This window comes from Rousettus aegyptiacus, unplaced genomic scaffold, assembly GCF_014176215.1.
Source record: "Rousettus aegyptiacus isolate mRouAeg1 unplaced genomic scaffold, mRouAeg1.p scaffold_m13_p_3, whole genome shotgun sequence".
NCBI classification, from domain to species: Eukaryota; Metazoa; Chordata; class Mammalia; order Chiroptera; family Pteropodidae; genus Rousettus; species Rousettus aegyptiacus.
In genome coordinates, this window is record NW_023416306.1 from 36,280,260 (window position 1) to 36,303,106 (window position 22,847).

Genomic DNA, 22,847 nt, shown 5'->3' on the forward strand with positions numbered 1-22,847 from the left:
AGACTTGTATCAAATAAACCAGAAGCAAAATGGAATGAGGAAAAATGGAATTCTTTACCCCATCACCTGCTTTTAGAAGAGTAGGTTTCTGTCATTCCACATTTAGGCATTGTAATAACTATTCCATAGTAATATGATTGATGATGAATCGAGGCTTTTTTTTTTTACCCTAGGAATCTAGTAGAGGTGTTAAGACTTTAATAGGGCGACATCTAGGCCTAAGGAAGAACAGGATTGGGGAGTGGGGCAGTATTGCATATGCTTACTTAGCTGGTAGATTCCTTCTGATTATTGAATACTCATGAGCTACTATGTTGTGTGTTTTCTCGGTCGTGTGCCTCTGCCTCCAGTCTGGTGTATCCCAGGGCATTTATGGATTTTTCTTCTATGCGTGGTTTGCTGGCAGGTGTCTATTGTGTGTCCTACTAACTGTTGAGTGGATAAAGGGCAAACAACCAACGTTGTGATGAGAAGCAACAATTAATAGTAACTGATGAATCTTTGAGGAAATAACAGGTAAATAAAGCCAAGTCCAACTGATCATTAGGGAAAGCCAGTTTTAAGAGTCAGAGGCATGGGGGTGTTCCCAGCTGCCAAGACCCCACCTTGAATGTTACGTGCGCAGCAGATGAGTGGAGCTATGAGCTACAGTGCTAGTCTCGAAGGCTGGTGTGCAGAACCAGTTCCTTATAATTGTGTTCCTGCGTGTGTGTTTGTATGTGTTGTGTATGTTGATAACATCATGAGACACAAGCGAATGACGGTACTGGTGTCATGCTTGTTAGAGCCAAATATTCACGTCCTCGGCTTGTGAGTTCCTTGGGTTTGTGTTCACAGCTGCATAAACTAGGATATGAGGTGCCCAAGGGCAAGGACAGCAGTCATAGTGGCAAAGTTGTGAGGCTCTCACATAAGACAGTGCTTTTCTTCCCTTGGTCTCTGGATCAGAGTGGTCGTTGCCATCTCAAATGGTTAAAATGTTTTTTAGGATTCTTTTCAAGTTTGAGATGAATATATTATGTGAGCAAGATGGAGTTAATATCAGAGGGCAAAGTGAACTTCCCGGACTAGCCAGGGTCCGGGCTATATAGCCTTACTCCCTATGTCAATTCATTAATTAATATAGTAACTCTTATTGTTTAGTGAAGCAATACTGCCTGAGGCAGTGCTTCTCAAACCATCTGTGATGACAGGCCAGTTTTTTTCCCAATTATAACAAAGATCGATACTCTTGTTATATACAATACAGATAAATATAGAGGAAAAGATACAGACTATCTCAATTTTTTAGTACAAGAGTTAGGAACTGACTTAAATTGCTGTTTAAATGTTTCTCAGCCAATGGACAGTAGCAAACATTTGCAGACTACACTTTGAACAGCACTGGTCTGAGACTCTTAAGAGAAATGGTGACAAACCAGTATGTCCAGGGTAGGGTGAACAAGGTGGTAAAAGTTTTACAAGTGTCATTCTCTGAGAAATACCAATTGAAATAATATTTGGATGACTATTCATGGGCGTTTGAGCGAGAACTGTATGTCAGGCTTTGGATTAGAAGCTGAGCATGCTCCAGGAAAGAGAATGTTTGCCTCCCTTGCCTGGAGGGGTTGGGGGTGGGGTGGTGCCGCTAATGTGGTGGAAATATTGAAGGAATGATGAATACTTTAGTTATATTTTTGAGAAGTGATAAGTGATACGAAGGCAGAGCAGTGGGTTATAGGCAAACATGTAAAGAATGACCAAAATTAGGAAGGGCAAAGCTTCCTTGGGGTGAGGCAGATACACTGAAAGCTGACGCACGTGTAGGAGGAATAAGCCCACGGCGCAAAGGAGAAAGGGAGGACAGCGTGGGACCAGCGCCCAGCACAGGGAGCCTGCGGCATTCATGTGGATGAGTGTCTCCTAAAAGTGGTGCAGCCAGAAGAGTTCAGCTGTGGCTGGAGGGACCTTGAAAGTGTCTCTAGTGTAAATGCTCATCTGCGGTTTAAGTCTGCTATGATAGCCTCACCAAGTGGCTGCGTGCCTCTGACTGTGTGTCTGCTGATGCGGGACTTGCTGCTCCTGGGAGCAATCCATTTTCTCCAGCTGTGCGAAAACTCTTCCAGCCCTTGAGCTGAGATCTGTCTCCCTAGAACTTTTACCCATCAATCCTGGTTCTTTCCTAGCCCCTGAGACCACCCAGTGCACTGCTCATCCATCATCCTCATGACAGCTCTTGAGATATATTTGGAGACTACCATCTTGCCATGGGGCATCTCTTCTGGCTGAATATGTCCGTTGCTTCAGCCCTGTCTTGTGGGATGTGATTTCAGGTTCCCACACCATCTGCTCACTAAAATCTAGACAGTCACTTCCCTCCTTTCCTCTCTTCCACAGATTTCATTGAGACTTGCTACATGGGCATAGGGGACCCTATCGAAATCTCATAGTCTGGTGATGGAGAGACAGCATTAATCAAATCACAAAAAATAAATTATAATTATAATTGAGATAATAGCTATGACTGAGGAACATTCTCCTATGAAAGTATGCGATGGGCCGATCTCATCTGTGAGGATCGAGGAAGAATTCCTAGAAGTATTTTCTGATCTGCATTAACCCTATAGGGCATAAACTTTAGGCGGAGGAACTAGCATATGCAAAGGCCCTATGGCCTTACATTGTTTTTGTCAAAGTGACCTAAAGCAATACGACTCGTGTTGCCAATATTCTGTGCTTGCTTTTGGTATTAAAGTCATCTAAGATCTCAATAGAGTTTCCCAGTTAACCTGGTCATTTTTCTAGATCACTCTCTCCTAACTTGTGTATCTTTGGCAGAGGCATATTCTCCATTCTCTCTGACATCTGGGCAACAAACTTTAGCCTTTAGATTTTTCCTTATTTAACTCCCATTTTTACCTAGTCTCTTTATTAGTTAAAATCCTCACTTATTTCATACCCACGTTTGTCAGTAGGATCCTAGATGAATTTTCTCCTTTCTAAAGTGTTTATCTAATCTGATCCATTTCTTGCTTGGAGATCTTCAAAAGTTGCGTATAAGCTCGCGGTGTGGCATTCAAGGAGCTTATATCACCCCACCTGCTTTTCCTGCCTCAGGTCCTGTGTTCTTTGCATCCTGTGCTCTGGCCAGATGGGGTAACCCCATATTCCCTGACGATTCCTCCTTCTGCCTGGAGCAGCTTCCCTTCTCACCAGTCTTTCTCTCTTCCTGTGGAAATATTTTTGTTCAGAGACCACTTCAGTTGCTGCCTTCTTGATTAAGACTTTGCTGATGCCTCCCATACATAAACTCTTTCCCGTAAAACCTGTAACATCTAGTGACACTTTTTCACACTTCGTTCTTGAGTTATATTTGTCATATTTCTGTCTGCTTCTTCCTCACTAGAATTGAAGCTTCTGAAGTCCCCTTGTCCCCTCGAGCATAGATAACCAGTAAAGAAATGTTTGCTGTGTGTTGACTAGATGGTGTAAGTCCCTGTGATTCATCCTTCCCAAAGGAGATTCACATTTTGCATTTTGGAACTAGTGGTGCTGATTTATAAGTGGTCACCCTGATAATGTTCCAAACCCTCAAGGTGAGATTCATTTGGTATTGTTTGGTCAGCTTAATTTGAACTCAGTTTTAGGAAATGTATCCCCCTTAGCTCTGTGGAGATCACTGGTGAAAGAAATTTGGAAGTTTAGACAGGGTGACACCTCTTTGTCGTTCTTCATACCCTCCTCCCCTCCCGGAGCACTGCTTTCTTCCCATAAATACTGGGGGCCGTGCTCTACCTGCCTCCTGTAGCAGCACCCAGAGGTCAGTAATAACTCAGACTAATAATAGTTTAACTCAAGATTCCAGCTTAGTTCCAGGTTCCTTCACCCTGTGTTTTAATGCTAGACATGTAATTGAGAAATCTTCCACCCACTTGTTTAGTGTTTAAATAAATCTTTAAAGTGCCCTTGTGGAGTCTGAGCCTAAAGGGAAAAGAACTACATTTGAGGTAAAATCGCCTCTTAGGAAAACGTGTTTTGCAGCAGTGAAGTGAAGCCACCCTTGGCTTCTAGCCAAGAAGGACATTTCAGTGACCAGCACCCCGGCCCCCTCCATCCCCTACTTTTCCGTTCCTGATTTTGCTCTGGTTCCTCTGTTGCCAGTGTCCAGATTCCGCAGCTAGTTTATTTAGTGGATTTGAAAATTAATTCAGCCCTTTTTTACTTGCTGTGATATTTGAGTGTTTTTTGGTCTGTTAAATGCTAAAAGTAGTATTCCCGTTTTGTGTCTTAGCATCACCATGTGGGTTTAACTTCTGTTTTTCTACCCGGGAATATATACCTAACTTCTTGAAATTATGTTGACCTGTGAGGCCCTTTATTTTGATGTGCATTGGGTTTAGCTGCTGGATGATTGTCCCTCCCTTTACTGCCCCCTCTCTCTCTCCTTCAGAAATGACTTTCAGATATATAAGTGTAGTTTGTACAAGTTCTTGTACAGATAATGCTGTTTGCCTGTAGTGGTGGGTTTCTTGGCTAGCATTTTTGAATTGAAATGGCTATTTTAAACTTCTCTCTGTCTCACTTTTCATCCAAGCATCTCTTGGTTTGGACCTTTGTCCTGCATTGTAGCTGCCCTAGCACAGTAACAAATCTGGAAATGTTTAATTTATGGAGGAAGTAGGGCCTATAACTCAGAACCATAAATACTGACGTTGGCCAGTGTATTGACTAGGCTATCTCTTGTTTTCTCTGTCTAGTAATTTTCTTTTTCATATCCATTTTAAGAAATTCTGCATTTGCCTTTTAAAAAATGAGAATGGCAGTATATTCAACTAAGTAAGGAAACAAACAAAAAGTCTTTCATCTTAATGCTTTGAAGCCCTCAGTTTGTAATTTAATTGCTACCAGAGCCCTCTATTTATATTGTTAGGATGCCACACTGGAAAATTCCTGCTAGAAAAGTAAAGGATTTTTTAGGTGTTATGGGTTAGATGTGCAGACCCTAAGAAATATTGAAGGTAGTGCTTGTTCTATTGGCAGAGGAGATTTTACCACAAGTAGATAAATTATATTCCTGAGGACCTATATTCTTTTCCTGAAATCTTAGAATAGTATGACCCTGAATTTCTTGTGACCTCACCCCTGACCACCTTCACTACCCTAGTTCTTGAGGCTAAGATTATTCTCCAGAATCATAACTTACACTATTCTCGTCTATCTTAGAATGACCAAATGCCCCAGCCCTCAAAGCCTCCTGTGCCCAGAACTCGATAAAGAAGGGCACCGATATGTTGACATGCCTGACGTCTATTTGAGCAGGGTAGGTGTCTCCACCTGCTGGGACCGCATTGTCCCTCTTGAGGTGGTGCTCATGTGGAAGCTGTAGTAACGGTTGGACTCCACCGTTGTGGTAGGCCTGACTGAACTTGAATCTTGGCTCTTCCACGTACTAGCTGGGTAGGTGTCACCCTCTCCTATCTAAATCATAAGGGAGAGTGAGCTGCCTTCTGGAACACGGGAACCAAAGGTTGAATCTGTATGGTGCGTCAGTAACTTCTCTTGAAGTATGTTCCCTCTTTATTTACTCCACATCTCAATAGTCACATTTCTAGGATAAGTTTTTTGTCAGGGCACATTGTAAAAGTAGGGAAATGAGGCCCAAATAAGTTACATATGATCCCCAAGTCTTTAGAGACTAAATGGAAACTAACCTAGTTTTCCTCACTTCTTGTAGTTTACTGTATTCTTTTCAGCTGCCAGACACAAGATCAAGCTTGCTGCGTATGATCTGTGGCTGCTCTTGCCTCAGCTTGCTTTGGAAGGCTCCTGCATCCACTGGGCTCTGCTGACTTGGGGAGGAGCTGTGGATTTCACTCAGTTACTGTAGTTGCATTCATTGCCTCATTGCCTTTTGTTATGATTGAAATCAACTCTCTAGAGACTGCTTTCCCTTCTTGGGAAAGTTGATGCCATCTCTTAGCCTTATTCTGTACGACTGCTAGAAATTCCTTGGGAAAGTTGACTGGCATAACCCAGGGGGTTAGAGGACTCTCCATGTTCTTAATGCAGCTGACTTTCCTTGCCGGAGCAACCTTTCATGCCTTGACTTACAAGTGATTAGGGTAGCAATAAACAACTTGAGGTGTTTGGATTCATTTACTGAGTGCCAGTTGTATGCTAGCTGGTGAAGTCACCCCACCTGTCCCTGAAGAACTCTGGAATGAAAAAGACAGAGCTGTAAACACTTGGAGTAAATAGCCGTGCGACACGTGCCATGTTGAAATTGATAGGATGAGCTAGGACCCTGGAAAAGAATCATCCAGGCTCAGGGAAGGAAGAAATGAGTGCACTTTGGAGGGAGATGGTGCTATTCTAGGTAGGAGGGAACAGTTTGTGCGCAACATGGAGATGTAACAGCCTGCAATATTTTAGGGGACTGGCCTGATCCACATGGCTAGGAGTTTGGGATACAGGATGGTCACATGAAGTGAAGCCGATCGACACTAAATCATGAAGGGCTTAGTGAACCCTAAGGAGTTTGAAGAGTAAGTGAGGGCCTTTGACATGATCGGATTTTTGATACCTGTTAAAACAGCAAGCAGTCCCACGTCTAGAGTGCCAAGTCCACAGGCAGCAGGGTCTTGGCCATAGCCATTATCTCTGGGGTCCATGGGTCTTCATTACAGTTTACTGAATGCTGCTGCTGCCATTCCTATCTGTTTACAGCAAATCAATAACTCTGTAAACACCTGTTTTCCTTTGGCCACAGAACGCAACGTAGTTGTATTAACTGGAGCCAGCCTGCTAGGAAAAAGCAACCTGCTTCCCCAGAACATGGTCTTGTTTTTCAGTCTGCCACCGCTGCTCTGTGAGGAATCCCAGTGGGGGACTCTGAGTTCCTGCCCCTCTGGTGTGTGCCCAGTAAATAAAGTCTCCTGCTCCAAACATGTTTGATTTCATTCAGTTTTTAAATCTGTGATGTTCCCTGGGCTTTATTTTTTTAAGTTCTACAACCAGATTTCACATTTAGATCCTGATCTGCAGGTGCTTGGTTTAAAAATCTGGGTGGGGCGGGGGCTGTGCTCTCTGGGGCTTTCTTGGGCACCATCGTGTGGCCCTAGCAGTGTCGTCCTAATGAAGGCTCCAGGGTCTGTCCTTTCTGCCATGCAGTTTGCCACGGTCTTGTCCAAAAGTCTTCTCTTTGCTAAGTGCCATCTTCCTGCCCGCCCTTGCCTTCAGGATTTGTGAATTTCCTGATTCTTCTTGCCTGCTCATTACCTTCTGCTTTCCTGACTCCCATCCTGCATCTCCCTCTCTTTCCATATTCCCACTGGCCCTCATAAGAGTCCTTGTTTCAACATGTCTTCACTTTCCCCTTTTAGAGTCATGGGCGTTTAATACTGACACCGTCATTGCCTGAAGGCCCCTGCAGGTGTCAAGCATCGTGTTAGTGTTTCACAGTTTTGGAGCTGTTACCTCCTTTAATCCTCACAACAACCCTTTCAGTTATTACTGTTTCTGCCTCGTGGATCGGGGAATGGACACGTGGTAGGCCACAGGTAATTAGGCCGGTTAGGGAGACCACAGTGAAGCCAGTGAGCCGAGACTCCCCATCTCAGGTTCACTTAAACCAAAGTCTGGGCTGTGGCCTTGGCTGCAGACCTAGTCTAACATGTTCATTGGTCAGGAGCTGGCTCTCCCTTCAGCTTTTTCTTGAATAAACAAATGAATCTAAGCTTCTAATTTTTGAGGTTGACAAACAAAAAGTGTACGTATCGAACGTGTAAAAGCTCGGCGACTTTTCACCAAAAGGACCCAAGAGGCCCCCCTTGTGTTCCTTCCAGTCGCCCAAGGTAACCACCACTCAGACTCTTAATATGGTAGGTGGATTTTCCCTATCACTGAACTTCTGTAAATGCAGTCACACCATATGCATTCTTTTGTGGCTGGCTTCTTTCTGAATTTAGGTTTGAGAGATATTTATAAATACTATCTATTTTTAAATTCCTCTTCATGGTTGATTCTACTTTTCCTAGTTCCTCAATCGATAGAGAAGGTAAGTTTCCTTCTGGGATCTCTTTAACATCATCATGATGCACCATCAATGTGGCCTTTTCTCAAAGAGGGTCCTTTTCTTCCTGTAGGCAAATAACTAATGCTAAACCATTTCGTTTGCTCCCCTGGTTTTTCCTTTCAGTTCATCCCTCTCTGAGACCATCCAACCCTCTGCATCGTTCTGGTTTGTTCATTTGATTAGGCTCCCAGCACAGCGGGCAGCGCCAGCTTCCTCCGAGGCCCCCTGTGACTGATGTATTAACATCCATATGGGTTTCCCCTGGGATAGGCGAATGTTCACAGCTTCTGGCAGCAGTTTTCTGCACTGTGAATCAATTTCAAATTGCCTCAGTATGATGATCACAGACCTCCTGTGCGGTTTAAAGAAGACACCAGGGAGAGAATTGGTGTCTTCCAGAGACGAGTGTACAGCTCTCTCTGTACATTGTGTATCTATTTTAATCTGGAACATTTAACTCTATAATAAGCAGGGTTCCAATGGAAGCAAGGTAAAATTGCTTTTTTTCCCCCCTAAAAATTCGGAGTTGCTAAAAGGGCTCCTGATGGAGACTTTGCTTACCAGGCAGCCCCCACCTTGATTTATGGCAAACAGAGAAACTAACCTTCACTTGTGCCGTTATTCTCATGGCTCAGAAAGCTTTGAGAAGCACGTTCTCTCCAGATGTCAACCACTGTTCTTCTAAAATACATTCAGTTCGATTATTTTATTTAATAAAAACTCACTTGTCATTTCTCCAGCTTCACTTGGTTATTTCTTGGATATTTTCATTCCCAGGTCATGGTGCCCACTATCTGGGTCACATAACTTGATACTGGACCTCAAATAATTCTCCTAGAACATGAATTGACCTAAACCCCAGTTCTTGTGGTCTCTTCAGGGGCAGCAAAATGCTATTTGATTCCAAATATTCCACCATAAATGGCATGGATTCAATGAACTATAATGGGCATGTATTGAAATGTCATATGGACTTGATACATCACTAATAACGCCAAAGGATACTATTGGATAAAAAATAGAAGATTTAGTGTTTTGGTGACATAAGGGCTTTGGGCTACAATTGTTTTACATACATATTTATTTCCCAGGACAATCTGTGTGGTTTCCTTTATGTGTGCTCAATTGTTCAAATTAAGAGTAATGTTAAGGATTTGGGAATAGCCATTTCATATTAGCTATTGGAACCAATTTGCCAGGAGATAACAAATATCCAAGATTGTGTCCTCTGGTTGGAGGGAGGGGGAGTTCTTTTAAAAACTTTTCATGTGTTTGATATTTCGGTTTCATAGAGGGAAAATAATAGCATATATTTATTTTCAAGCTAAGAAAGTTTGTGGGTTTATGTGCAGGCTAATAGAGACCTGATATCTTGTATCAGTTTTCAATTTTGTGCTTGCTAAATTATTTTACAAAATTTGAGCTAGCATTAAAATGAAATGTTGAGTTCTTAATTAATACCCATGGTCTTTAGATCTGTAAAGGGACTGCAAATTGCCAATGACAAATTCCAGAGAGTACCCAGACTTATCCCAGAGGGTTATAGGAAAGCGGAAGCTCCACGTACTTCAGTTGTTGTTAATGTATGTGATCATATAGAAAAGGTTTAATGTTGAACTTGTAGATTGCCTAGCGATGCTTCGGATGAGCAGAATGTGAAAGTAGCGATTTTTAAAGTGCCATGTGCGTAATTCCATCAGTTTGGATGCAGGCCGAAAATGTTATTACATTCTCTAAAGTATTTTATCTTTATGTTTTATAATACCTGTCATTTATTAGTGCTTGGAGTTTACTTTGATAATGAGAGAAAAAAAATATGCATTAAGAAGCAAATGTGCGAATTAAGTTTGCATTTAGCAGGAGAAGATAACAATGGCTTCAGTAACAGAAGTTTATTTCCCTCTCCCATGGTGTCACTGGGGCCTCTGCCTCCTGCGTTTCTATTCTACCTCCCTCAGCAGTTGATTTCCATCTTCAAAGTGTCACCTTTTGGCCTAAAAGGGCTGCTGGAGTTCTAGTCATTTTGCTCATATTTCAGGCAGCAAGGAGGAGGAAAAGAAGAGGGCAGGCACAACTCCCTTCTCCTTTTTAAAATTCCTTTTCTTTCTTTCTTATAGTCTTTCTTTCTTTCTTACAGTCTTTCTTTCTTTCTTTCTTTCTTTCTTTCTTTCTTTCTTTCTTTTTCAATTAATAAACTTATTTTTTGAGCAGTTTTAGGTTCATAGCATAATTGGGTGGAAAGTGCAGGGTCCACTTTGTTTTAGGGTAAGAACTTCCTCTAAGCACCACCCAGCAGCTTCTGCCTATATCTCTTTGGTCAGGACACGGGCTTACCTGACTCCTCCTGAATCTGAGAAGAGTAGTCTTTAAGCTGGGAGCTTTGCTGGGGCCGTGGCCAAGGTAGACAGGGAGGTCGTTGAGGAGGAAACCTGAAATCTCTGTCGGAAAGCCATTTAGCCTAAGAGAGTCTTTTATTTTCTCTAGGTTATTCAAAAGAGAGTTTAACTTCAAGTCTTAAACTGGTACCTTTAGAAAGCTGTTTTTGTTTGTTAGTGTTGAGCTATACTGTTCACTGTGTGTAATCATTGTGAGTTCTTAAGGGCTCATCTTAAGCATTGAAAATAATCATTTAAAATTATACAAAGAAATGATACAGTTATAAAAGGTACATGGAAGGAGGTGTTTTATGTTAATTTGGAAGTACATTTAGTGTTTTACAATGAGGTTTGAAGGAATGCTTTATGGAATAGATAAGCAAAATTTAAAAATCTTTAAAACAAATTTAAAATACAGTTCAATATATGTGTCTTTTGGTACACCTCAGACTTCTCTTATTACCTCTTTTACTGTTCCCTCAGTAAATACTTCAACTTATGTCGATTTTAAAAGGATGTCGATTTTAAAAGGCAATCGTAACAAGCAAATCTTTCCTTTGTGTTTCTCATAGAAGCGTGCTGAGGCTGTGACAAATTGCTTTATGACAAAGGTCTTTTCTGTTTCCTCTCCTGTCCTCTTTCCTCTCCCATCCTCCTCTGTCCAAAAGTGCGTACTCCTTCCACGTTACCGCAGATGGTCAGATGCAGCCTGTCCCTTTCCCCCCTGACGCCCTCATCGGACCCGGAATCCCCCGACACGCTCGCCAGATCAACACCCTGAACCACGGGGAGGTGGTGTGTGCAGTGACCATCAGCAACCCCACGAGACACGTGTACACGGGTGGGAAGGGCTGTGTCAAGGTCTGGGACATCAGCCACCCCGGCAATAAGAGCCCTGTCTCTCAGCTCGACTGTCTGGTGAGTGAACAGGAACCGGTGCACAGGGGTAATTTTTCCCTGGAGCCTCAATAAGGAAATAGCTGTCCGTGCCTGGGTTTTATTCCCATTATGAGGAAATGGAAGCCCATTCTGTTTCCTGTGTTAGCTATTTAGCTCCCCCCGCCCTTCTCCCTTCAATGTGAAGGTTTCATTTGTTGCTCTTTCAGTGGTTAAATCCCAGGGTTGATGGATTTCTTTTAAAAAAATATTTTATGGTCATTTACAGAAGCTGTCCTTGTTTGAATGTGTTTTCTAAAGGGGGTTTTCCCATTTAATGGATGAAAGCGCAGCTAGCCCTGGACTCTGAGCCCTGCAAACCACTCCACTTTTAATTTCCCTACAGCCTTTGGATAAATATTGAATAGTAAACATTTGATAACATGGCATTAAAACCATTCTGAACAGGGTCTTGTGTTTTCAGAGAGACCTAGGAGAGCTGGCTGGGTTTAACTTTAGGAAAGAGTTAATAGATTACACTGTAAGAAATCAGGGCAGCTATCAGCAAAATAGGAGTGTGAGAATGCTGTCCTGAGGCACCCAGTCCACCTTCTCCCAGAGCGTGAGAATATCATCGTGCATTTTTTCAGGATCATAGAACACGCCGGGACATGTTCCGCTCTCTAAACCGTAACCCCAGGATTTACAGACCACATACCATTGGCCTGAGGCAGGCCAAAGGCCGCCATGCCCCTGGCGTGGTGTCTGCCTGCGCATTGCTATCACAGATGGTGCCGTTTACTTGCTGCCTGCCTGCAAGCAGTGAGGATTCCGGAGAGAGTGCTTCCATAAAGAAGAGTGGCAGTATTTTTAAGACATTTCGGGGAGTAGTTTTTGGCTTATTTTTTTTAGAGAAATTACTTAAAAATACCTCCATTAATGAAACTTAAGCACAGCCCAGCATTCTATAGTAGTAGGAGTCCTTTATGACACTCATCATCCTTTCTGAAATTACGTGCTTAAAGTGTCTCTAATCTTTAAATGATAGGCCATGGTTAAAGCATAGTTAAAAAAAAATTCAGCTCTATCTATTTAGGTTGAAGGATAGCAGTTATTTCTTGGAGGGGGCGTCGTTTTAGGTTCCACCATTTTAGGTAACACCTCCCTTTTTAATATGTGTTGATTTTGACAGAGAGAGATACCTTTTCTTGGTCAATTTCTTTGGCCTTTGGATGGAGAGGCTTACATATGACAGCAGCCATGCTACAAGTTGAGAAAGCAGCTCTGTTAAATTCTTGAGAAAGCAGATCCATCTGGCTAATGAAGCAACCTTAAGTACAGTTAAGAATAATGAAAACCAAAACATAGGCAGTGGGTCTGCAGTTTACAAATAATAAAGAATGGAGGGTGATGAGATCAAAGATTTATAAACTAGCTGTGAATAGTGGTTTCTTCCTACAGAAGCATGTGTACACCTGCCTCACATCTACTGATAATCGCAGTCCTATCTGCTCAGCAGGGGGCTGAGCATTAGATACAGTTACATTTAAGTGCGCAGTCCCCTGAGTTTGTCTTGTTTTTTGTTTCAACCAAGACCGTTACAATCGGATCTCGATCTTTACTACAGAACTCTTGCCTGTTAGTGTCCGTGAAATACCACTTTTCAAGCCAAAAATCAAGAGAGCAGTTAGAGAAATGGCATTGTTACTGTTTGGTGTAATGCATTACAGCAATTAAATTATGTTTATTTCACAGAATAGAGACAACTACATTCGTTCCTGCAAATTGCTCCCTGATGGCTGCACTCTCATAGTGGGAGGGGAGGCCAGCACTCTGTCCATTTGGGACCTGGCTGCTCCAACCCCGCGCATCAAGGCAGAGCTGACGTCCTCGGCCCCCGCCTGCTACGCCCTGGCCATCAGCCCCGACTCCAAGGTCTGCTTCTCCTGCTGCAGTGACGGCAACATCGCTGTGTGGGACCTGCACAACCAGACGCTGGTGAGGTGAGCACAGGCAGTTTTCTGTGGGGGTTCAGAAGGCCCCATGCTTCTACAGGTGCCCCTAGGCTCTCAGCTTACACATGAAGACCCTACTGTATGCCGGGCTTGAATCTGGGTATTGGGATTGCAAAGCCTTGGGACCCACCATCTTGCTGCTATGGTCGGGTGTCCCCAGACTTTATATTTACCTCCCTCTCGTGTTCCCATTCTTCAGCCACGTACAGATGCCAGACTTATTTAAAAAACATTCCTAGCTTTTGCCATGGGGCAGCCCATCATGGATTGCATGGTGGTATGAAGGATCCTCTGTGCTAGATATTTTTGGCTTTGGCTAGAACCTCATTTCTGTAAACAGGAGCCACCTGATACAGGATAACAAAATCAACAGATGCACATTAGAAGAGAAGATTCCACGAATTTCACTCATAAAATGGTTGTAAAATGTCCATATTTCTCAATAACTAACTAAAAAAAGCCCTGTCTAGGGGTCATTCACCCAGGAACAAGCCCAGGTTCCTGGACCCTGCCCTCCTAACTGTAGTGAGAGCTTCAGTTCAGCCACCTTTGTGTCTCTCCTTGGCTCTGGCAGCTCACGCTCTCTACCCAAGTAGGTGCTCACACCAGAGATGTTACAGAAAAGTCTTTTAAAATGTATGCACTAAGTAAACATTCAAGACAAAACTAGTATGTCTTTCACTCTTGTTTCACAGTTCATCCTTACTAGGAAACACTCTTTGTTTGTGGTGCGACTTTAGGCACGTGGATGATTTAGCAGGCCTCTTCTAATGTTTTTGGACCCTGGGTGCCAGAGAGAAGGCACAGATGGACTGTGGAAGTCATCACAGCCGCTCACCCGCCCTTCAAGCCTCCTCTGTAGAAATCCGATAAATGTCACTGCGCCAGGCTCTGTCCTTGCATGTAGGTGACAGTGTGGCAGTTATTTTCTCTCGTCACTCACTGAGGAGCTCAGAATGAGTAAAATGGGCTAATTAATTGAGCTGAAGCTGACAATCTCTTCATACTTTTAACCTAGCAAGGGTTTTTGTTTTCTGTTTTTGTTTTTTTACTGTTTTTTACTTAATAAATAATACTTTGAAAATATTAATTCTAAGTGCTTTTCCAATATTAATCCATTTAATCCTCACAACATCTGCGCTGCTGTTATTACGATTTTATAGATGAGGAGCCAGAGGCAGAGAGGTTAAGTTTACTTGCCCTGGGTCACACAGCCAGGCGTGGTAGAGCTGCGATCGGGGTCCAGGCATTCTGCTCTCATGTCTGTGCTCTGTACCTCTGCTCTGTGTCAGCTCCCGGGGAGTAAACACCTGTTTGATATAATGGGGTGGTGTTTTACAAGTCTCTTTGTCCATTTGGACTGGCCCTATAGTTAGCGGATACTCTGCGCAACAGGGTGATATAGAATCTATTGAATATCTTTATTGGTCGTGACCCTGCACATTCTTAACTGTCCTAGGATGTGCCTTCTAGGAACCTGAGAGCAACACTGAGATACAGGAATAGAGGGGTGAAGGAATACCCACCAGTCGCTGTCAGTCAGCCTGACATTCATAGTCAAGGAGTGAAAGTATTTCATTAGTTCTAGAAGTAGAAAGAAGTCAGAGGGTTAAACGAAGAGGAGGTTATTGGGTTTTAACAGTGTTTAGAGGAAAGAAAGGCAGCATTTTAACAGGTGAAGCAGGGTCCCTGTAACCCATGCGGAAGCCTTGGAGGCAGACTGAGGTGGTTGAGGTGCATGGAGACAGAGTTGAGGAGAACTGGGGTGCATGGGACGAGCGGACTAAGACAGAATTTCAGAATACCTTGCAGAGGAAAGATTCTCAAAGTGACGATTTACATCTTGTCTCAATTCAGGGCAATAACAGTGCTTTTTTTCTTTTACACGCTCATTAAAATTCCAAGTGTGGAGATTTGTGGGGGAAAAGACAGGCATGGAAACTTTTCTCCTGCTGTTGAAATTCCCAAGCACCTCTGTTGGCATGCAGAGTCAGGTTCAGGATCCCCAAACTGCCAGCCCTGCGGTGGCTTCTGTTAACTCTCCACCTTAGCAGGCCTGACCTGTTGCCTGATAGAGCATTTGTGCTCAGCAGATCCCTGTTAGTTGAGTGTTCTTGGTGGTTTTTGGCTGAAGAACAAGATGCCTGTTAAGAGAGCAATGGAGCACATGGGTCAACCTCAGCAATTAGCTGTGTCTCTCCTCAGCACCTTTGAGGCAGGAGGTTGGTGTGACCCCCTGTCTCTGGGAGTACAGATTTCCAAACACAGGGCTCTTTTTAGTAGAGAGGGCAAGGTTGAGTAAACATGTGAGCTCAGGCTCTGTGGGCATGAAGGGCACCTCCGCGTTGATTCGCTCATGGAAACGTGAGTGCTTCTACACTTGGAGCTTGTAGGGTGGTGATACAGGTCTGCAGGACTAAAGGCCAGGTCTTCGTTTTTCTTGAAAGAATACAGTTGGGATTCTGTGTGTTTGTCTTTTTTTTTTTTTTTTTTTTTTTTTTTTTTTATACTTAAACACTTTTCCAGACCTGGGAGAAATTTTACCTTCCAGACTGATTTGTAAGAATAGCTGTAAGAGTGTATTTAACTTCTCTTGTGTAGTGACCTAAAATGGCATTCCATTTCTTTAGCACTTGGATCGTGAAAAAAGAAAGAACATCTGCAGGTGCTGTATCTTCCTCCTCGGGGGGAAGGTTAGTTTGATCTTGCACATCAGCAGACACTGAAAAGATGACACACACACACACACACACACCGAGTCCAAAACTAACAACACAACAGTGTTTACCTTGAGCTCTGGCAGGAAATCATTATTCAATCTGGTTTGTTTTATCAGGCAATTCCAGGGCCACACAGACGGGGCCAGCTGTATTGACATTTCCAATGATGGCACCAAGCTCTGGACGGGCGGCTTGGACAACACGGTCAGATCCTGGGACCTGCGCGAAGGGCGGCAGCTGCAGCAGCACGACTTCACCTCACAGGTGACGACCTTTTCCTACCTGGAGTCTACGAGATTGTGTGTGTGTGATGTCCTCATCCTCCCTTCACACCCTCCAGGATGGTAGAAGCTAGACAGACCGGGCTAAAATTTGAGAGACTGAATTTTTTTAAATCACAGACAGGAAATACATTGAAACACTCAGAGTGGTATCTAAACTCCTGTAGGTCAAGACGTGTTAGCTGTGACATTAAATATGAGGCCTTTTAAAGAATTCGTGCAATAAAGAACATACAGTTTTCCTTCAGCAGCGCAGCAGTGTCTGATCTGTTTTATGTATTCTCCCCACCTAATGTGGGGGTGAGAGATGATTATTTGATTTACATATAAACAGAGCTTGAAAAACGTGCAGGCATATCACAAGAGAAAAATGACAACAGCTCTGAAAGTTAATTCATTTCCCTTGCATCCGGGAGCTTAAAAAAATGCAGCGGCATCTCAGTAGATGCCATTTTATTACTCATCCCTTAGAAAATGGACTCATGGCTGACTAGATTTATGGCATTTTGAAATGATGTAAAAATGGCAACTTTGATTTTAGATTGTGAAGGTTTTAGTATATGTGCTGCCGAAGTGAGCACTAGATTGTGAAGATTATTTAGATGACGAGTGCCTGAGTCTGGGCCTGTTTTGGGAAAGACAGTGTTTGCCATTTTAAGTGCTTTCTGATAGTAAAATTGTTTATCATTACTTGTTTACTTATTTTTTTTTTGTAATAAAAGTAATTCCACTCAGAAAAATAAGACAAAAATGAGAAACTATATGTGCTACTAAATTTTGTATCCCTATTAAAATTTTGTTGAGTTTCCTTTAGTCCTCCCTATTTTAGCCCTTTGTTCTGATGAATAGGATACTATTTTTGGTCTGCCTTTAAAAATAAATGAAAATTTTCCAATATATTTAATAGTACAGCAAATGTTCAAGCACATACGAAAGTACAGGGAATTGTTCAGTAAACCCCATATGCCCATCACCCATCTTTAACACTTAGTAATTCATGACCGTGTGGTCTCATTCTGTCATTGTAGCCACAAGTATTGCAGCTAGTATCTGTAAAAGACAAGGACCCCTTTGAAACAACATACATCAATACCATTATTACTAAGAACAATTTCTTAATCTCATCACATGATATAAGTGTTCCAGTTTCTCTGGTTGTTTCATAAAGACTTTTAATACTTGGCTCATCTGGGTTGTGTCGCCTGTCCTGTAGACTTTACCACAGTCTGGAGTTTGCTGACCCCATCTCCCTGCTCTTGCTGTTCGTTAACCCTTTCTTGTTGCCCTTTCACGTCCTACGTTTATTGGGTAAAATCATCAGTGAGCCCGTTCTGCTTCTTGTAGATATTCTCCCTTGGGTACTGCCCAACTGGAGAGTGGCTGGCTGTGGGCATGGAGAGCAGCAACGTGGAAGTTCTCCATGTGAACAAGCCCGACAAGTACCAGCTGCATCTCCACGAAAGCTGTGTGCTGTCTCTGAAATTTGCTTATTGTGGTGAGTTCAGCTGAAAGGAAACCTTAAGGACGTTGGTGGCCTAAATGGAAAAGACTTCTAAAAAATATATAGTAGAGCTCATATCTGGGAAAATTGTTCTCTCAGCAGCTGGATGTAATAATCCTGTTGTCCTAATTTAAGAAAAGTTAGCAGGCAGTGAAATTGCCTCATACAAGGTTTTGACACATATTTGATTTTAGCTGGGAGAGTCAGGGGAGGGCGTGGGTGGGGCAATTAATTGCCACTCTGAAAAGGGTTGGGTGAGGATTCATAGAAAACTGGGGCAAGAGCAGAGGAAGTCGATAGGACTGACCAGGATAAGGAACCCACAGTCAGAGAATGGAATATTTAGCTGAACCTGATTATTACACTTTGCAATGAGGATAAAGAAGGAAGAAGTTCACGAGGAGTCAAATGTTTGCTCACTAGATTGATGGCTGGCTAGCTGAGTAGCTGTCACTTACTGACCACATTCTGTGCGCCATATATCGTGTCTGGCATTTTACTTAGGATTGTCATTTAATCCTTCCTCGTCCCATTCTATCATAAGGAGACTAGCTAAAGAAAAACAACTTCATCAATTCGCTGTTTGAGGATCCATTGTGTGCTGGGTGTCATGCTACTCGTGTATCCAGTGGCTAAGGGGACTGACGTGGTCCCTGCTGCTGCTTCGACTAAACCCGAGATCACAGATGGTTCACAGTGGAGCCTGAATTTAAAACCTGCTCTTTCTACTCATGTCATAGACCAACCTTTTAGACATGATAGCACACGATTTAAAATGCTAAGTCTGATTGTCCATATAGCTAATATTATAGTAGGAATTTTAATCTTGTTCAACTACGTGTTCCTTTGCTAATTCTAGGTAAATGGTTTGTGAGTACTGGAAAAGATAACCTCCTCAATGCTTGGCGGACCCCCTATGGAGCTAGTATATTCCAGGTAAGTCAGTGTTCCTTATGGAGAATGACAGTTTGACCATGGTGTTCCCATGGCACCAGAAGTGAAGGTGCCTTGGAGGGAGCAGGGCCCCTGAGTAATGCTCCACATTAAACACCCGTCCATTTTCTTTTTCCCCAGTCCAAAGAGTCCTCATCCGTGCTCAGCTGTGACATCTCTGTGGATGATAAGTACATAGTCACTGGCTCAGGGGACAAGAAGGCTACAGTCTACGAAGTCATCTACTGAAAACATGTGGTTTAATGTTCATAGTTGAATTGGGCCAAAATGTTTTGAATTTGTAGAAATAGAAAAGTTTAACTTTAAAAAGACGAAAACCTATTTCCAAACCTTGACACAAAACTACTTTGTGTCTACGAAGAAGAGGTGACAAGTCCATCAACAGAGAAGGTCACCTATCTACCTAGACCAAATGGAGCACCGAGGCAAGGTGGACAGAGGAGCCAGGGGCTGTAGGCTTGAGGAGCAGAGCCTGCTGACCCGGGCAGAGCCCATCCTTTTCTTTCTGTGTGACCTGCCCAGATTACCTTTCTGTTCCTTGCGGTTCCCTCACGTTCCGTCCTTGGTAGAGCAGTGGTGTCTCCAATGAACTTGTTTCCTGGTTTTGCATCTTGTGAAATGTTTTTTTTTTGTATTTTTGTTGAAGGTTAAACATTTGTATAAATTGTAAATATATTTGGTTTATTACAGTAAAGGCTTTAGTACCAATAAGTGATTTTCCTTTTCCTTCTTCATTTTTTTTAATCAACTCTTTGGGGTCATTCATTGATGTGAGTTTTATAAGCAAAGTCCAAACATTTGCAGAGGAAGTTTTAAAATGCACTTCTGATTTTGTAAATATATTTGGTCGTGGACTACTGCTGCACTAGAACCTAATTAACACTTATGAGTTACCGGAAACTCAAAAGACTCAGAATAGTGAGTAAATTGAAATTACATTAATGCTATTTTATTTAGGATGCTAAAACAACTTGTTCAAAATCCAGGATACTATTCTGATTTGAGAGGTCACAGGTTAAAGCTCTGCTTTTTCTTGGCGATTCATTGGGAAACAATATTCTTTTCTCCAGGAAAGCCCAACATTTTCAAATCTATATTTTCTCCCTTCACAAGCCTCACATTTCAATAAATGTAGGTGAGTTCGGTTTAGTGTTAAGATTGATGATGTTCACAAAACTGTAGAGTTTATTAACCTGTAGAAGACAGGTGGAATGTCAGCCAGTTTTGTCTTCATTAATACCTATTTGATCTATCGTATTAATTTACTGTACTAAGGCCAGCCACACCCAGCATTTAGCCTCATTCTTCTCATTAAGGCTTTCCCTGCAGCTCCAGCCGTTGCTCTTTGTCATTAGTCTGGTCTGTCTGGTCTTTGTGAACAAGCTTTTACTAATTTGATTAGACGAAATCTAACCCTGGGTTTTAATATGTTGCCATGCACGTTTCCTCCTCAAAAGGCTACATGGCGGGGGTGGCTCCATAGTGTAGTGGTTATCACGTCCGCTTTACATACAGAAGGTCTCAGGTTTGCACCCCAAGTGGAGCCACGGACCATACCCCAGGTGCACCAGGCCCCCTCAGTGCGCAGGGGCACCAGGCCCCGGGTACATTCGTCAGTGTGTGGGAGGAGATTCCCAGCCTTCAGAGATCCAGTTCTTAGGGAGAAACGGCAACATCCATAGGTCGGGTGGAAGTGGTGGCGGGGGAGAGAATTAAAAAGGGTGAAAAAAGGCTACATGGCTCTTTTTCTGTATATCTATTATTTACTGTTATATTTTAGAAAATAATGGTTAATAATTTTAAGCCAAATTTCCTGGTCGTGTAAAAATAGCATCTAAGGAATTTTTAATGTTCTCGTTTTCTTACGTTCCAGCGAGTTGTTGGCGGTTTGTCTTAATATTTTTCATTTGTTATCCAGATCTTGTTTTTATACATTTAACATTATTTTGTTTGCTTTTTGCCAAAATAATATTTGCGTATGTACAGAGTTTGTTAAATACTTTCTCATTAAGTGAATGGCAAAGCCCTAATTACGGAAGCTGATTTCTCTCATTTCTTCCTTCTATAATGAAGCAGGTTTCTATACTACAGACACTGATGGCAGATTAACATAATGTTTGCCTTTTCTGTTCTCTCTCCTTCCCTGCCTTAGTCCCCTATTTTCTGTAATAGTAGAATAGAGGTTAACTTGCTTTAACAGAGACCCAGCAAATACAGTGACTTAGAGACCACAAGGGTTTGTGTCTCTCCCACGTGAAACCCAGAGAGCCAGGCAGGCAGCACAGCTCCATGCTTCCAGGCTTACTTCCTTGTCCTCACATCCAGCCAGCGTGGGAAAAAGTGGAAATCCAGGGAGGAGGGGATGTGCTTTCATGTAGGTGACTAGGAATTTGTTTATCCCTCCCATTCCCAGTCCATTGGTGAGAACTTGGTCATGTCCAAGACTGGGAAGTGCGTTCTCTAGCTGTGCAGCTGTGTGTCCACAGAGAAGGGGGTCACATTTGAAAGGATTCTGGGTTAAACTATGATCTTGTTTTCTGTTGCGCATTTTCTCTTTCTGCTTTATAGGTTCCCAAGCTTCCATGTTCTTTCTCTAAGGGGATTTTCTGAGGGTCTAGATCTAGACCTTATCAACTTGTGGATTATCTTGAGTCTGATGAAGCCGCTTCAGTTTACTTTCTTTTGCTTGAGACACTAGTTTGGTCCTGGAAGAGGCATTCTGGAGCCAGCCCCTCTGTTCAGGGCGTTTGGAATCCTGAAGAATTTCCTACTTCATTGTCTCTCCATTTGTGAAATGAGAATAATGAAAGTGTCGTGCCTGCCTTTCAGGGTCTTGAGGGTCAGAATCAGGTATGTGAACCAGGGTTGTGAACAGGGGGCATGAGTGGGAGAATGATTTCTTCCAAAGGTGTGAATTTAGGACATAGTCGTGACTCACCATTCCTCTCCCCCAAGAAATGAGAATCATGTGATTGTGGAAACCCAGCTAAGCCAAAAATGTTTGTATATCTCTTGTCTTGAATATGGATTACAAATTAGGGTTCAATAAATTCAACTAGACATTGATCACCAATATGTGCTAGGCAGTTTCACATAGAAAAATGTGAGGAGAGGATTGTTATTATTTTTAAGTAAACCAAGGTTCAGGGAAACTGCCCCCATAGCCTCACAGGAGGTGGATCCAAATTTAGGTTTTACCGTGAGTACTGTCTGTCTTCTTTAAACCTCATAGAGTGAGCTATGATTTTTTTCTTAGCTATCCATAATTCCTCTTTATTTCGTCTGAAATATTTACAACTTAACATAATTCCCTTAGGTACTAGTCTGGCGCAGTATTATTATAGGGGTATAGATAGGTTTGTGTTCGCTGTTACAACTTAATTTATGCAAACACTTGGTTTCCCCATTCTTTTTAATGAATTTGTCTTATATAGGTTATTTGAATCATTCAGTTTTCATTTATACCTTAAATCTACATTTCTGTTGTGTAGCTCTTCCATGGAATTGAAGTTCATTAGGTAAAAATTGGAAGTCCTGGGTAGATTAGTTTTGTAATGCTTTTTTTCAAAACTAGATGTTTCTAGCACTTATTTTATAATGATGAACTAGTTCATCAACATGATAACTAACAATTATTAAGTTTCTGCTACTTGTCAGGTGATAGGGAAGTGGTTGACATAAATTAAAATAACCCTCACAGTGGCTAAGAGATGGGATTTTTAATGGGTTAATTCTTTTACAATTCCGTGACTGGTAAGTAGCAGCCAGCTCCAAAGCCGTAGCACATTTATACATGGATTTTTAAAGCTGCATTTTTTTTGATTGTGGCACACTAAGGTGGTGACTTTCCCAAAAGTTTTCCAGCAAATTAGAGATAGGGATCAAATTCTTAATTCTAGTGTACTGTTTAATTCCATCAAGAGACTATTGCCTCTGTCTTCAGCTTCAGCTGGAGTGATGACATTTCAAACTCTCCCTTCTGCTGTAGATCCATGGACTGTTTGCATCTCAAAATAACTCCACTCTTCGCTCAGCAATGAAATGATCAGATCACCACAGTTTCAGGCTTCCC

At 42.4% G+C, this 22,847-nt stretch overlaps 1 protein-coding gene across 13 annotated transcripts in view; it reads left to right on the forward strand.

The window, feature by feature from the left end:
* TLE1 (TLE family member 1, transcriptional corepressor) overlaps window positions 1-19,490 on the forward strand; it is an 82,028-nt gene extending 62,538 nt beyond the window's left edge. For 11 of the 13 annotated variants that reach the window (XM_016158639.2, XM_036238451.1, XM_016158642.2 and 8 more), the window contains 6 exons: window positions 11,097-11,346; window positions 13,060-13,307; window positions 16,156-16,303; window positions 17,665-17,815; window positions 18,681-18,757; window positions 18,896-19,490. In XM_016158639.2, coding sequence (XP_016014125.1) covers window positions 11,097-11,346; window positions 13,060-13,307; window positions 16,156-16,303; window positions 17,665-17,815; window positions 18,681-18,757; window positions 18,896-19,003 — 982 coding nt within the window. In that variant the 3' untranslated portion in view covers window positions 19,004-19,490. The remainder of the gene's footprint in view (window positions 1-11,096; window positions 11,347-13,059; window positions 13,308-16,155; window positions 16,304-17,664; window positions 17,816-18,680; window positions 18,758-18,895) is intronic. The other 2 variants (XM_016158644.2, XM_016158645.2) reach the window with 2 other exon arrangements.
* Window positions 19,491-22,847: the final 3,357 nt, after the last annotated feature.